We start from the raw sequence: 16,906 nt of genomic DNA, 5'->3' as shown, positions 1-16,906 counted from the left end.
ATGGAATGCTCCTATGAACAAACAGGAACAAACAGTCCAAACCCAAATTGTAATCATCTTACCAGCTCCAAAGGGCACATAGGCAAACTTCTCTCCTGATGCTGGGTTATCTTGTAAGTAGCGATCAGGATTAAAGTCCAGACGCTTTATCCACGAGTCTTTCAGTCTCTGATTGACAGTGGGAGAAACACACACCTGATGTCCTGGGGGAATGGTATACCCTGCCACAGTCTACAAATTAAGCAACACATTTTATTAGAGAATACTGAAATATGCTACTAAAAAAACACATCATTATGTTAGAAAGCATTCATACACTTAACCTTTATACAGAGATAGAAGGTGGCTATATAAATAGGTCAATTAACCTTCATTTTAATTCAAAATGATTTGCAAGCGAGCCATCAATGTAGTAGTAGTATATAGACAAACCAAAGTCATAATGCATGTCAGGTAAAGTAGAATTTCAAGGAGCCTTCCATTATCTGATATGTATGCCTCATACTGTTACAATTATTTATAACAACAAAACAAAACATTATTTTTCACTTGCCTTGGTTTATAAATCCATGCTAGAGGTCAAACCCAGCACCGCTGTATACTAAATAGGCAAGCTCTTTGCCACGCACTTCCTTCCCCAACACAAGACATTATTTTTAAAGCAAGAAAGATACATTTTTAAAAACCTATTGTTATGTGCAAATGAATAGCCTAATCAGAATTAGAGATTACATATACTACCTACAATTACATAAAAATATCTAGGATATAAAAGTGTCTTTTGAAAAAGTTCAAAACATTTTTTAAAAATTAAAAAAATGTTATTTAACAAAAAAATTTAAAACTATTCAGAAGTGATGATAATTTTTTATTTTGGGTCTAGTCATGGGGCCTGAACTCTGGGCCTGGGCGCTATCCCTCAGCTCTTCAGCTTAAGGTTAGCGCTCTACCACGTGAGCCACAGTGCCACTTCTGGCTTTTTTCTTTTTCTGCTCATGTGGTGCTGAGGAATTGAACCCAGGGCTTCATGCATGCAAGGCAAGCACTCTACCACTGAGCCACCTTCCCAGCCCTGATAGTTTAATTTTTTTTTTTTTAAACTAGGGCTGAGAACCGAACCCACCGCCTTGCGCGCACCAGACGGGCACGCTTCCGCTGGGCTAAACCCCCAGCCCCCCGATAATTTAATTTTTATAATTTAAAAAAGTTGTCTTTGGCCAGAGGTGGTGGTACATGCCTATAATCCCAGCACTTAAGAGGCTGAAATAGGACAACTCCAAGTTAAGTCCAGCCTAGGCTACATAACGAGTTCCTAGACCAATCTGAGCTACATATGAGACTCTGAATAAAAAAACTAAATAAAGGAACCTAATATACTAAAAATTAATTTTAAAATGTTTTCTTTGATTGAAAAGAAAGGACACAGAATTAGAAATCATGCCAAGACACTCACCTGAGGAGTTTTGGCCATTCTCATCATGGTCATTATAGGAGGTCTAAGTCTTAATGTTTCTTTTATGCAGCGATCAAGCAAATTTAAGTCCTTGAGCTAAAAAGAGAAAGAAGTTCCTGAGGTTTGTCTTTTTTTAAAAAAAAAAAAAACAACATTTAACACACTTGAATAGCATAAAAATTATTTTAACTTTTTAGTACATGTTTGGCATGTATTCTGGGTAGTGGGTCAGAGGGACTGGTTCAAGGTGGCTGAGATCATCATGCTTCATTTCTATTTATGGTCAAAAAAGAAAAAGAAAGAAAAACAACAGGCAGCCTGATAGGAAGAGTGGTGGCCATCTGAAGAATGGCTCAGTAAGGACTTACTAAAAGGGTTCTTTCAAAGGATGAGAATGTTTGCAAAAATCACCAATGTCAACTTCTTCAGAGCTCAGATCAATTAACCAAAGATTTTGTAACATCTAAATAGAGTTAGCTGGGCCACTGATAGCTCACACTGGTAACCTTACCTACTCAGGAGAGGCTAAGATCTGAGGATCATAGTTGAAAGAGAGCCTGGGCAGGAAAATATGAGACACTTTATCTCTTATTCTTTTAATATTTTTTTTTATTGTAAAGATACTGTTTAGAGGGGTTACAGTCACGTGAGTAAGGTAATGAGTACATTTCCTATAGAGCATTGTTACCCCCTCCTTTGTTTTGCCCCTACCATCTCCCTTCCCTTCCCACCTCCCCAACTCCTCCTCCCCCACCCAAGCTGTAAAGTGAGAGAGAGACAGAGAGAGAGAGAGAGAGAAAGAGAAACACTACTAATTCAATGGGGAAAGAAAAAGAATCTTAGTGAGAAGAGTAAATCTTGTGGTAGTATAACTACTACTTTCAGATCCATTATGTAGTCTTGGAAACCAATAGCATGGTTTCAACTACAACAACCGAAAGGATGGGTTTGTAGGTTGGTATTGTCACTTGGCAATTCCTCAAAATGCCAAGTCTAATGTTGCCATGTGACTCCAGCAGCTCTGCTCCTACATATGTACCTCACAATGTTGAAAACAAATACCCACAGAAAAGTATTACAAACATTTGCAAATAATATTGAAAACGTAAAAACGATCCAAATGTCTATAAACTGTGATATATTATGTATAGATATGTAATCCAATATTACTGGTGATATATATTGATATATGAAACATTGATACATGCCACAACATTCTACTATCATTTGAATATAAGTTAAGTGTATCCTGCAAAGGTTCACCTATAGGAAGCTTGGTTGTCAATGTGATGATGGTAAGAGATAATATAACCATTAAGAAGTGGGGACTAGTAAGACATTCTGGGGTACTGCCCTCACAAGAAAAAAGGTCATTCTCATGGAATCCTGAGTTTATTCTTAAGACATGTTATTAAAAAAAAAAAAAACACCTTATTTTGGCTATTTTGTCATGTGATCTATCTCTCCCTTTTATACCACTCCTGCCATGATGCTATCCTGCTATGATATGACAAAGGGACCTTTACCAGAACCAAAGAAATTCTTTTGAATTTTAATCCTCACATTTTCAAAATGGGTTGATTGCTGAGTTGCTTATATCTTCTTAATGTGCTTTTGGTATCCATGAAACCATTCCCTAATAAAAATGCCTGATTTATTCCTATGTGAGCTGAATAAATCTGTTTTCTTTTTTCATTATAGTAATTGAACAGTGAGTAAAATCATGCTAGGTGGAAGAAAACTAGTTATGAAAGACCACATTATTGAATCATTCCATTTATATTAGACTAGAAGAACTCACAGAGACAAAAAGAATGTTCATGGTTGCCAGGGGCTAGGGACAGGGAATAGAGCATAATTGTATATGAATACTCTTTTAGGAATAATATAAATGTGCTAAAATTAAACTATGATGGCTTCCTAATTCTAAGCAAATTACTAACTTGTACAAGGAATCATTAAATGGATTTTGTGGAAGCTGCTATTTTTAAAAGTTACTAATTTAAGAAGGAAAAAGAGGTATTACCATTGATCTTAGGATTATAAGAAATTATGAACAAGTGCATAGCAACAAAGTGGCCAAAGTGAAATGGACAAATTCCTGAAAAGACAAACTTTGGAATCTGGCAGAAAAATAAATGGAAAATCTGAATATACTTGTAACAAGAGAATCAGTAATTAAGAAACTTCTCATAAAGATACATGGAAAATTCTATTACCCATGGGAGGGGAAAAAAAGAATGAATATCAATTCCCCACAAACTCCCAAAAACAGTAGAGAAAGGGAACATATCCAAACTTATCCTGAGACTAGTAAAAACCTGATACCAAAGCCAGTCAAAGATATCACAATAAAATTATAGATATCCTTTATAAATTTCACTGGAAAAATCCTCCAAACTGTTGCAATAATATATAAAGTAACTGTACAACCAGGGAATATAAGAATTATTCACCATTGGAAAATTAACGTTAGGGCTAAAATGTGGCTTAGTGGTAGAGTGCTTGCCTAGCATGCATGAAGCTCTTTGATTCTTCAGTAACACATAAACAGAAAAAGCTGGAAGTGGCACTGTAGCTCTAGTGGTAGAGTGCTAGCCTTGAGCAAAAGAAGCTCAGGGACAGTGGTCAGGCCCTGAGTTCAAGCCCCAGGACTGGCACAAGAAAAAAGAAAAAGAAAAATTAATGTTAATACATCACGGTAAGGACCCAACACTCAATCTCTCTCTTTCTCTCTCTCTGTCTCTCTGGCTCTGTCTTTCTCTCTCTTTCAGATGATCAGAAGAAGAGGGGGAAAAAATCTCCAGGAAGAGTATATGACCAGATTTGCTTCAAAGACAGAATAGCAGGTTGGACAGTTAGCCCTCTCTTTTCTGCCCAGCAAGCTGGATACAATGTTTTGGGTTTCTAATCTTCATTGCTACCATTGTCTCTTCAGGAGGTCCCAAAACAATTCCACCATCTGGACCAGAAACTTTAATTCAGAGGTCTTTACCTTTCCTAAGACTCAACATATATAATACCTTCCTGAACCTACAGAAGCCAAACTCGAAAGCCAAAGTACCACCATAGAACTCCCAAGGCATCTGTGTAAAACAGAGTAAGTTGAATAGAAAAAAGCAATCACACTGGAATAGATAAAGTTATGGAGTTTTCTAAAAATAGAGAAGGTTACTGACTTAAGCTAAAATATACAGACAAATCTCAAAGTGTCTATTTAAAAGAGACAATATAAAAGGCAGCAATGAAACAGAAAACTCCAACAAACCTGGTCATAAGTTAAGGGAGGCAGATTCTCTCCGCAGACAGTTTTCTGTTCTAAGTAACACTTTTCTTGAAGTGTTTTGTCTCTGGCCAAAAAGAAGCCCATCCAAGCACTAGTAGTTGAGGATGTATGCTGCCCAGCCAAGAGCAGCCCAATAAGCATGCCTGCCACTTCGTCATCTGTCAAAGGCCGCCCATCTCTAGGGAAGGAAGCACACAGCCACTCAACATTGCATGCCTCCACCCTTAGACAAAGAGTCATATTTACATACCAATTTCATTATTCTTGGCCACAGGGACCCATAGTAATTTAGTTCCATCCATTTAAAAAGGTGATAGTTTCTATCTTATGTTTTAAGTGTTGAACTATGCTTTACAGAGTAATTTCCTGCTTCATCTTGATATGCACTCTGAACTGCTCTTACTTGTATGTAGAATCTAGTAAAGTTTGGAGAATGTCATCAATTTTTTCTGCTGACTTCCTGCGTTTCTGAATTGCTTTGTAGAAAATATTCTTGATCTCTCGATGAGCTCTGTCCCTGCGTCTGTAATTCAAAAATAAAATTATTTTTTAAAAATAGTAATACTATCTAGGATCAAATTCATTTGGAAAACTTTAATCTTAATACATTTAAAATAATTGACAAAACTTAGAACAATTGGGGGGGGAGAAGCCATGAAACATACTGTTAAGAATTACCACTGGGGGGGGGTGGGAGGGGAAGAATAAGGAGGAGGCTACAATGCTTGATAAGAAATGTACTCATTATCTTGCCCATGTAATTGTAACCCCTCTGTACAGTATTTTCACAATAAAAAGAAAAAAAAAGAATTACTACTGGAGATGGGGGGAGAGTTGGGGAGGTAGGAAGGGAAGGGATAATAGGGGAAAAACAAAGGAGGAGGTAACAACACATGGTAGGAAATGTACTTATAACCTTACTCATGTAACTGTAACTCCTCTGTACAGTATTTTTACAATAAAAAATATATGTTAAAAAAAAAGGATTACTACAGTCCTGAGGGCCCTTATCTAACAAGATTGTTAAAGTGCTACCTAACTTAGCACTCCCACCTTAGGTCTAAAACAAGTATATAATTCCTTTAGAAGCATTTTCCAATTCAAAAGAAAGCTGTACTCTCTTTTAAACTAACATGAAATAGTAATTTAGCCAAATCAATTCTTGAGGCAGAATAGTTCTAGAATGGTTCTTCTAGAGGATCTGATTAGACTTTTGTTTCTAAAACAACATAGTTTTTGCAGTTTTTATGAATCTACTTATAGTAGATTCATAAAATAAGCTTTACTCTCAGAAGGTTATCTTTAACATGCTCACTATGCAGCAAGTAATTTGAGACAGACAGTCATCCTAAACTCACTGGTAGCTCTTGAGCACTGGAGCTGGAATTTAAATCCAGGCAATCTGACTTCTAGGCTCCCTCTTAAGTCAAGCTTTCTAATAGGAACTCCTGCCCTGTTTCCCTTGCATGAGTGCTACTGAAGAGGATTAATAGAGAATATGCACAGGAAGGAAGCACTCAGGGTTAATACTGGGAACAGAACAGAGCCAGGAAAATCCATGGCCTATTTAAGAAAGTAAATGGAGGCTGGAGGTATAGCTATGGAAGAGCATCCTTAATATACACAAGATAATGGGTTCAGTAGTCAGCACCAAAAACCACTAAGAATAAATAAAACTTTTTTCCAAGTAAATGGAACAAGACTAGGTTATCATGTCAAGCTAAGAACTGCAACTTAACCCAAAACACAGGGAGTTGGAAACAGGGTGGGGGTTCACATTTATGGAAAACTGACAACGGACCAAACTCTCTGCTGGGTGTTCTCACATAAGATTTAAAAAAAAAAAAACAAAACTGCAAACTTGCCAGGCACTAGTATCTCAAAGCTATAATCCTAGCTACTCAGGAGTCTGAGATCTGATACTCTAGATTCAAAGACAGCCTGGGCAAAAAATCTGGGAGACCCTGATCTCCAATTAACTAGCAAAATAAAAGAAGAAAAGTACCAATGAACTTCACCCCAACTCTTACCTAAAAAAAGAGTCAGCAAAAGTAGAGAAAGGATATTTACAGACAGAACTCAGAGCTACATAGCAAATAAGGGTACTATTGCTTTGCATCACAGATGGTCACTGTCCTTGAGGAAATCACAGTATAGTTGACAAGCTGACCAACAGAAAACTAAATGAAGGGACAAATATTCCCAAGAAAGAAGTTTCACAATGTGCATATACAAAACCATCAAAGACTTTCACACAGTGCTTTAAAGAGTGTTGCATCACAGAGGTCCAGCTCAGACAATCCTGAGTACAGGAATATGTGACAGGTAAATGTTAAAACCTTAGGACAGACAACAAATTCCCTTTTTCAATCAGCTGAAACAGCTTCAATTAGTGCATTAAAGAAACCTGTCTTAGGGGCTGGGAAGGGGCTCAGTGGTAGAGTGCTTGCCTTGCATACATGAGGCCCTAGGTTTGATTCCTCAGCACCACAGAAAAAGCCAAAAGTGGCACTGTGGTTCAAGTGGTAGAGCACTCGCCTTGAGCTGAAGAGCGGAGGGACAGTGCCCAGGCAGAGTTCAGGCCCCATAACCGACAAAAAAAATATAAATAAATAAATAAAACCTGTCTTAATTTCTGATAAAACAATGGAGACTCATAATCTACCCAAATTTGCAAAACGCACCAATATAATAGAAGTTTTCCAAACTTAAACAACTAAGTGCAATATTTTCTTTATCCATACCTGAAACTCGGCAGAGGCAGCCATCCTGGCAGGAGCCAGGCTGCATGGCTAAAACCTCCATCCAGATCTGCATATAGCTGGGCCACCTTCTCATTGAGTTGACTTCTGATTTCCTTTCCATGCAAACAATGGCTAGCAGTTAAAATTATAAGCTCAGAAAGAGCTTCAAACACATCTAAGGAAAAAAGGATCATTATCATTCTACTACCCAAAGTCTTTGGAAACATTTTTGTAAAGACATAAAGGATTTGTAAACAACAACAACAAAAAAAGACAGGTACAGCCAGGCGTGGTGGTTCATGCCTATAATCCTAGCTACACAGGAGATAGAGGGAGAAGGCTTGTGGGTTTGAGAGGCCAGCAAGGCTCTATTCTCAAAAGGCAATGGGGAGCAAAAAGGGGAGAGGAGGGATCTACAGATACAGTTCAAATAGCAGTGCAGCAGTTTTAAGCTCCAGAATTCAGCCCAAATGCTAAAAAATATAAAGAAAAATATCCCATCCATACTGCCCCCAAAAATCTAGAACATCTAGAACATGAAGGCAATAAACAAATGCACAATGTCCTTTTTGTGAGCCAAAATAGATGCTACAAAGGCATCTCTAAATTCACTCATGAGATTTTCTTCAACATGAAAATAAAAATATGGTTATCTGATTTTCAATTCACAGTAAAAACCATCAATAAGGTTAGAGCCTCTGGGCACAGACCAAATATGGTAATGCATACTTGTTATTCCAGTTAGATTTCTATTTTAACCAATAAGATGGGCAGAATGGTACTCCCATGTAATTCCAACTATCCAACTAAGCATCACAAGCAGGAAGACAGTGGTCAGAGGCCAACCTGGGAAAAAATTGTAAGACCTATCCAAAAAAATAACAAAAAGAAAAAAGAGCTGGAGCATAGCTCACGTAGTAAAGTACCTGCCTAGCAAGTGCAAGGTCCTAAATTTAGGCCCCAGTAAATAATTTAAATAGCACGAGGACAATAATGGGGTGCTTTCCCAATACATCAGTCCAAAGATTGGATTTTTTTTCCCAAGTCAAATGATGAAGATCAGGAAAAATATTGAAGTCTTAGTCATATAGAATAGGAAACTATAATCACCAATTGCTATATCCCAGCATTAGAGATAGATGTATCAGGCAAACACCACTTTGTTGACATAAAAGTCATGAAAATTATCCAGTTAATTTCTTGTCCTTTAATTCCACATTCATCAGTGAACTGTCAATTGGCCTTCTAACTAGATTTGTAAAAGAAAATAAAGTTCAGTAAATGTTCTGGTTCTCTTGATGCCAAAATTATCTTATCACTCATGCATTTATTTAATTGGAATTCTAACTAGAGTAGTGGCACATGCCTACAGTTCCAGCACTCAGAGGATGATTCAGAAGGAACACAAGTACAAGTCCAGCTTAGGATATGAAGTGAAACCCTGTATGTATGTAGATACATATGTATGACATATGTGTAGATATATGTAGATATATACATACATACATACATACATACATACATAGAACAAAGAAATGTTCTAATGTTCACATCAGTTTCTTTCATAGTTAGAAAACATACATATCACCATTAGGTACACTAACAATAAAAGCAGGCTTCTAGAGCCTTTACAGAAGCTAAAACCTAGACTGGAAAGATGACTAAGTGGTAGAGTGCTTGCCTAGCATGCATGAAGCCCTGGGATGGACGCCTCAGTACCACATAAACAGAAGCCAAAACCTAAACCCAGAATGTAGTATGGTGATGTTCGCTATAAACAAGACTATTGCCTCAGAGGCAACAGTTACTGTAACCTAAAGGCTCTATTTCTGTTTACAAGTCCATGGTAATCAGACATTTCCTTCTCTAAATCCAAGGTAGTTTAATACATCGGCTTTGTTATGCATATATATATAAGTATGTGTGTGTGTGTATACCAATGTATACACACATTCTAGATCTCTATTCACACTAAGAACAGGACAATTGTAAAACATTTTCCTTACTTTTTTCTCCACTTTCTCCCCAACTTTGGAAATACTCCTTTGTTTCTTTTTCAATTATTGAAACATACTGTTTAAAGTGAGCTATGTTAAGGCCACTTTTTAACATTTTCTTCTGTTCCAAAAAAACCTTCAAAAAAGAAAAAAAGAAAAAAAATCAAGAAAATATAACATTAAAGTAACTTTTTGTTTTATCATAGGATCCAGTAGGTTATTCTAACTATATAGCACTTAGAGAAAACCACAGTTTAAAAAATAGAAAATAAAAATAAAAGCACTTTTAAAAAATGACATTACCCATGGGACACTTCAAGCATGTCTATATATATGTGAGGTGGCATATAGAAAAGTGTCTGCGTGAGAGAAGGGATAGGTTAAGAGAGATAGATGACAATGTTGTCAGACACTTTGTTCTCATATACTGTTTTGTAGAATGGGAACCCCTTTGTACAACTACTTAACGATAATAAAAAAGAAAAGAAAGGTGTCTGCTACTGAGGTCCTAGACAAGTCCTAGCCCAACTCCTGCTTCGCTTCCTGTTCCTTTTTCATACTCCTAACTCCAGGGACCATTTTGCTATGGAGGTTACCTTCCAGTCTCCCAACCCAGTACAAACGTCGATGCAATTTCCCAAGCATCCACCATACTTTGACATTATTTCTATCTTCCTTCAGTTTTCATTTATTTAATGTCTTCTAATTTTTCAGATCATTTGATCCAAGAGATAAATTATTTATACATTATAAATGTATAATAACACACATCTAGCTGTAATTCGTTTAGTATGGAGCCATAACAGTACCACCTACCGCATTAGGCACATCATATGCAACTCCCTTTCCAAACACAGGTGTTGTGAGTCGACTGTAGACATCTTCTGCATTCAGGTCTTCATTTTTACTATTAAAAAGCAGTGCAGCAGCATCACTCCCCAGAAGGTAAGTAAATGTCTTGCCCACCATGGTAAAACTAAATACAGGTCCATACTAAAGAAATAATCCATAGTGAGGTTAGCACACACACAAAAAGGCAACACAAAGGTACTTCATGTTCTTAAATTACAAAATAATATTTCATTGAGAAATATTTATGGCATTTGAGTCTTTAAAAAATTCCCTTCATCTTTCAATACCCTCAACCTCTGTTTAAATTTGTAATTATGTGCATCCAGTTGTAAAGACTGTATAAGTACATTAAATTCTTCCTTTTCTCATTTGCCCTGTTCTATCATTTGAACATCATATTTTCTACCATTAGACAGGACAATATTAATTTAGTTAATTACTTAGTTAAAATTGGACATATTGATAATGTGTCACAGAGATGTTGGGTTTTTTTTCTTTACTATAAAACTCTGTAATGAGAACTCTGAGAATATAAATGTACGGGGGAAGTGGAAGCATGGCTCAGGTGATAGAGCACTCATGCCCAGCAAGCATGAAGCCTGAGGTTAAACCCTATTACCACCATAAATAAAAGAATGAATGTAGAGGAGCAACCAAACGTTCTGGCCTTTTCTCCAGTATTTGCTATGTGAGGGTACCAGACTACCTAATTATCAATGTTTTGCTTGCTACCTCATCAACACTTGATTTCATTTTTGCTGTTACTGTCAATTTTGTTAGGTATCAAATGCTTCAGCTTACAGGTTTATAATTATTATTAAAGACTAGGCTTTGAGATATAACATGAGCTGTCCCTGATTCATGAAGACATATAGACAAATATTCACATTAACAAAAGTAGAATTCCAAATGCAAACACATATTACAAAAGAAAAGAAACCCAGACTACAGAAGGAAAAAAGGAGACCTAAAGAGGAAAACACACCAGGACTGAGAATGAATGGCAAGTGTAGTAGGAGTTAAGTGTGCACAAAGGCCTAAAGGTGAAAGGGGGAAAGATAAGATGGGAGATAAGAGTCAGGCAGAGCATAGACATATAGAGCCTGCAAAGCCTTGCAAGCCATAGGAAACTAGGTATGTTTTCAATTATATGGTAAGGACACATTTATGTATGTCAATATTCATATTAATCTATGCAAAATATGAGGTAGAAGTAGAAGGAATGTCATGGCATAAATCAGAAGAACCTATTAGCAGAAACTTAATAAACACCTGACATGAGGTAGCGTGGCATAGGGAGGTAAAAGAGAGAAAATTGTTATTTTGGAGATAGAATCTGCAGAACTGGCAACAGATAGAGCTAGGGGGAAGTAGCAGAAGGAATTTTTTATTTTTTGGTGACAGTCGTGGAGTTACAAGTCAGGACCTAAGTAATGTCCCTGAGCTTTTATGCTCAAGACTAGTGCTAACCCTTGAGTTATAGTTCCACTTCGACTTTTTGATGATAAATTGGAAATAAGAGTCTAATAGGCTTTGGGGGGGGGGGGAGAGTTGAGAGGTGGTTTCAAGCAGCAATGCTCAGATCTGTCTTCTCAGTAGCTAGGATTACAGGCAGGAGCCACTAGCTCCACTAGCTTGGAAGCTTTTTAATCTCTTTTAATTTAGGAGGCAAAATCACCTTGCCTGGATGGAGAAGTAGACTCAGAAGTTTAGACAAGTAAAGACTTGAATTAGTCATTAAGGTGAATGGGAATGTTAAGTCAATAATAAGAACATTAAATAATTGAGCAATATGAAATTTGGACAGTAGGACGGAAGCAATCTGGCACAAGTAGAAGAAAATGAGTAACTAACTTTCTTCATAGATAGTGTTTAGCCAGGTGAACACAGTAAAAAGATCCAAAAACAAGGGAACTAGACAGGTTGACAATGCTGTAACTGAAATGAGGGACCATGGACCCAAAGTAGCAAAAGCTGGAAAACCAGAAAGAAGTCTGCTAGATAAATGGGAACAGGGACTGATAATGTCAAAGACTGCTTCTAATCCACAGAGTTGCACATGCAAATCAGAGGTTATGATCTAAGAATAAGGTGACTTACTATTGTAAGGTAAAATAGCGGAAGTCCAAGGCAAGAATGTGGAGTTAATAGCTGAACTGACAGGAAAACTCATTAGAGGATCAAAGATTCCAGTGCCCATGATATCATGTAACCCAATCCAAGGGGCAAGTGAAGTCACAGAAAACGGATAGAGCAGGTCAAGACAATTTGATATTCATGATTAACAAAAGTATCAATCTTAATCATAAGCTTATCAATCTTAAGCATAATCAGTGAAAACAAAATTTAGAACACTAGGAGAAACTAACGGACAAAGGCCCTTTCAAACCAGAAAAGCTTCAGTTTTATGGTTTTTTTTTCTACTGTCAATAAGCATATCATCACCATTTTTCCAAACTGTTCTATTTTACAAGAGAAGTTTGCAGAGTACTTATCTAAACTAGTTCTTTTTTTTTTTTTTGGACTTGTGGTTTTGGGGGGAGCCTATTTTTAAGACTTACCTTCTCATATGCGTTTTCTAGGAATTCAATTGGACTTTTTCCAAATGCTATGGCATGCCCAAGGAATGGAATTGGGGAGAAAATGTATGGTGGACTTTTCTGTAAGAGAAAAAAGAATATTTTTAAGAGAAAAATTCAGATTAGTTCCATGACTGAACAGTTAAATGAAATTTGCCATTAATACTTAAAAAAAAAGTGTAGCAAAAAGTGAAGAATCAAAATAAGAAAAGCCAAACTGACAATATCTTTGGAGAAAAAGAAGAAAAACTATAAATATGGTATATAAGATAAATAACTAGACAAACAGACTCTAGGACTTTAAACAATAGACAATGTCAAATATGCCTAAGATTAGAGGTGTATCTATTCACCTGAGAAGAGTCAGGAAGGGAAGAAACAAGTGTTGTCACTTCTATTACCACAATTTTACTCCCAAATCTTGTCTAAAAAGAAGGAATCACAACAGCTGAACTATGGCACCCATCAATTAATGAATGGATGAAAAGACAATAGTGGTTCATGCCTGTAAGCCTAGCTACTCAGGAGGCTCAGATCTGAGGATCCATTAGCCACCAGAAAACAGGAAGTGCTTTTGTTGCTCAAAGTTGCAGAGCACTGTAGCCTTGAGCAAAAGAGCTCAGGGACAATGCGCAGGCCCTGAGGTCAGGCCCTATGATTGGAGGAAAGAAAGAAAAATAGAAGCCAGCGCTGGTGGCTCACACCTGTAATCCTAGCTACTCAGGAGGCTGAGATCTGAGGATCGCGGTTCAAAGCCAGCCCGGGCAGGAGAAACCGTGAGACTCCTGTCTCCAATAAACCACCAGAAAACCGGAAGTGGCGCTGTAGCTCAAGTGGTAGAGCCCTGGCCTTGAGCTGAAGAGCTGAGGGACAGCGCCCAGGCCCAGAGTTCAAGCCCCACGACCGACAAAAAAAAAAAAAAAAGAAAAATAGAAAATGTATTCATACACAATGAAGTGTATTATTCTATTATTCAGCCACACACAAAAAAAATGAAATCTTATCATCAGGAAAAAAACAAAGCAGAGATTATCATGAGCCAGACTCAGAAAAAACAAATATAACAGGTTTCTCTCCTATGTGGAATCTAAAACTAAAAAATCAAAATAAAATACAAATGAGGACATGAAAGTAAAAGCGTAAGTATTTTGGAAGGAGTAACCACCAGGAGATAGAGGTGACAGAAAAAGAGTACGGGGGAAGGGAGTGAATATGGTCAAAGTACATTATATACATGTATGAAAAGAGTAATTAAACCTAATAAAAATTGTACAAAAAAGGGGGGCTGAAAAAGTAATAGAGGAGATAAACATGATCAAAGTTCATGAGAATAAACTGCACTGCACAATTAAAAATATGAAATAAAATATATCCATTTCGGACTGTAAAAGTTTGGCTTTTTTTCACTAGAAATTGCTTTAGCATTACCCATCATATACACATATATTTCTTTATAAGTATTATTTAAATATATTTTATATGTTTACTTTTTTAGCCATTGTCTCTATATTCTGTAGTATTGATTTTATTTCTCCTCTAAAAGATGTGTAAGTGTATTTTTAATATTTTGAAGTAATTTTAGACTTCCTTTCACCTCAATTTTAAAAGTTACACCACTGCAATCAGAAATAAGTGAAAGAAACAGCTGAACAGAAACTTGAAATATGCAAAGAAGAGAATTATTTAAGCAACATTTACAATCAACATGCTAGATCTGCTGATTTTTAAAGGGAGTAGATCAACTCTAAGATGGATCTTCTTAGCACTCATCATAAAATCACCACAGATTACAAAACTAAGACTCCTGAAAAACTCAACTTGTAATGACAGAAAAAGGTGACATTTCTCAGCTCTTTGGTGGTCTCAAATAGAACATCATAACCTCCCAACACTTCTCAGATAATAGGAAAGACAACCCCAAACACTGAAGATAGCTCTGTCGCTTTTAAAGCTATTTGGTCAGACCGTGGTGTTAAGTACGATAAACTGCGTGGTCCATTTGTCAGTTTTTGAGGGCCAGTTTCCAGAGCCTGCCTTTTCTGTCAAGTGTACATTCACGACTCAAACTCATTTGAGAAAGCTGAAGCCAGCCGTCAAAAAACAAAACACGCTGCCAGATTACAAAAACGGATACTTCAGACGCAGCAGATGAAAGCCAAGATCACACAAGTCACAACTCTCAACGAGCGGAACTCATCCCCTCCCACCTGGACGCTGATACAGATCGCCATTAGAGGCAACGACAAAGCCCACAGAACGCCGAACCACACAAGTGCGCTCAGACTGATGACCACCCAGGGCCTCAGCTACCAATAACTTCACCACCAACGCCCTCTCCACGATCCCCTCACCGGGAACTGCAGCCAGCACGACCCCCGAGGCGCCGCGCTGAGCGCTACAGCGAGGGCCGCGGCTGCCGGGCCGGCCGCCCCCCACCGAGGCCACCAGGACCACAGCCATCACTAAGACCCACGCGCGCGCGGCAAGCTCGTCCCTGGCCATGTGCGAAGGGCGACCCGAGCGGTCACAGCCGTCGCTCAGCATCGCGACTCGCAGGCACCATCCCGGAGGTCTCCTCGGGGCCGGGGACCGTGCTGGTCGATGCAATGCCAGCGGTCGGCGAGGCCGGCAAAGGCCACGGCGGTGGCCGACGGTCGGCTCCGCCAGCAGCAGTGCTGCAGTCGCCCCGGCCCCCACCCCGACCCCAAGCCCGGCTGCGGGCGCCGGCACCTGGCACCTGGCACTGGCATCACCGGCTGGCTGCCCGGAAGCCGGCCCGTGCCCGCCCTTCGGCCCCCGGGGCCGCCGTCCTCCGCGCCCGGACCCCGGAGGGTGCAACTTACCGCCCCGGGAGGCAGCGGGACCATGTGGCCCACCGCGAGGCGGAACAGGTAGACCAGGCTGAGCGTGAAGGCGCAGGCGACCAGCAGCGTGGACAGCAGGTTGCCGCCCGTCACCTGCTCCATCGCCTGCTCCAGCACCGACCCTCCAGCCTGCAGTAGCCCCAGTAGCACCATCGCGGCGGCGGCGGCGGCTGCGGCGGCCGCGGCTCCGCTTCACTCCGCCCGGGACACTGGAGGCCGAGGTCGCGGCCGCTCCTCCCAATAGATGGAGCCAGAGAAGCCGGCGGATGGGTGCTGGGAGGCGGCCCCGGCCTCCAGGTCTCCAGCTAAGGCCGGTGCCACCCCGCCTTCCACACCCACCACCCGCCTGCGCGCCACCCAGTGCGTCACAGAACGAGGCGGGGCCTGCCGCTGGCCACGCCTCCGAGCAGTGCAACGTTGTGCCGATGTCTCCTTTCGCCATAGAGAAGTCCTGATGGAATGGGAATGCAGCTGTGGCCCAAAGAGTACCGGGACCGGAGAGAATTGGCTTAGAAGGTGACCAGTCCCTAGGAAATGCGTGTCACTGGCATCTGCGTGCCCGCTGTGCGGGGCGACTGGAAGGGGGCCGGGAGGACCCCGGCGGAGGAAGCTTGGCGGAGGGATCTCTGAGCGCGTGAGTGGGCCTGCCCGCCCCAGCGGCGCGCTCTGTGATTGCTCCGCTCGCTCCTGAGGTGATCTCGGCCTATGTCGCGTCAGCCGGGTGCGTGGCCGGGGCGCCGCCCACAATCGGGAAGTCGGAGCTGGCGTGCTGGCTGCACCGCGCCCGCCAAAGGTATTGGCATCCTGAATAGCCTTTGGGACTTGGAGTCGTGAAGAAAACCAGGTCTCGGAGATAGCTGCTACCTCCTGCAGGGTGGGACGTGAGATCTGTCGTGTCCTACCCCGGTCAAAATCAGTGTGTCAGGTAGAGTGTACGAGGCCGGAGAGCTGAACCAACGCTGATTATTTGGTGTGCTGGATTGTTAAAACAAGGGTAAGAAAATAAACGTGGAAGTTATGTCGTGAGCTCCTTATTTACGGCCACATTTCCCAAGAACACCCGCTATCCCGAGGATTTAGGGGCCCAAGGGTTTTGCAGCAGGAGAAACCTTGATCTTAATTTAACCCTCC

The 16,906-nt window shown here is 40.1% G+C and overlaps 1 protein-coding gene across 1 annotated transcript in view; it reads right to left on the bottom strand.

Moving 5' to 3' along the window:
• The window catches only part of LOC105992921 (lanosterol 14-alpha demethylase), a 21,634-nt gene extending 5,606 nt beyond the window's left edge, over positions 1–16,028 (bottom strand). Inside the window, exons 1-9 of the mRNA XM_013026016.1 lie at positions 15,755–16,028; positions 12,894–12,992; positions 10,297–10,473; positions 9,490–9,616; positions 7,484–7,658; positions 5,143–5,262; positions 4,722–4,917; positions 1,454–1,549; positions 63–231 (exon numbers count right to left, since the gene is read on the bottom strand). Coding sequence (XP_012881470.1) covers positions 63–231; positions 1,454–1,549; positions 4,722–4,917; positions 5,143–5,262; positions 7,484–7,658; positions 9,490–9,616; positions 10,297–10,473; positions 12,894–12,992; positions 15,755–15,928 — 1,333 coding nt within the window. The 5' untranslated portion in view covers positions 15,929–16,028. The remainder of the gene's footprint in view (positions 1–62; positions 232–1,453; positions 1,550–4,721; positions 4,918–5,142; positions 5,263–7,483; positions 7,659–9,489; positions 9,617–10,296; positions 10,474–12,893; positions 12,993–15,754) is intronic.
• Between the last annotated feature and the right edge of the window lie 878 nt (positions 16,029–16,906).

Source organism: Dipodomys ordii, unplaced genomic scaffold (genome assembly GCF_000151885.1).
Source record: "Dipodomys ordii isolate 6190 unplaced genomic scaffold, Dord_2.0 Scaffold90, whole genome shotgun sequence".
Classification (NCBI taxonomy): Eukaryota; Metazoa; Chordata; class Mammalia; order Rodentia; family Heteromyidae; genus Dipodomys; species Dipodomys ordii.
The sequence above is the reverse complement of the archived record's forward strand: the minus strand, read 5'-3'. Positions and strand labels throughout refer to the sequence as shown.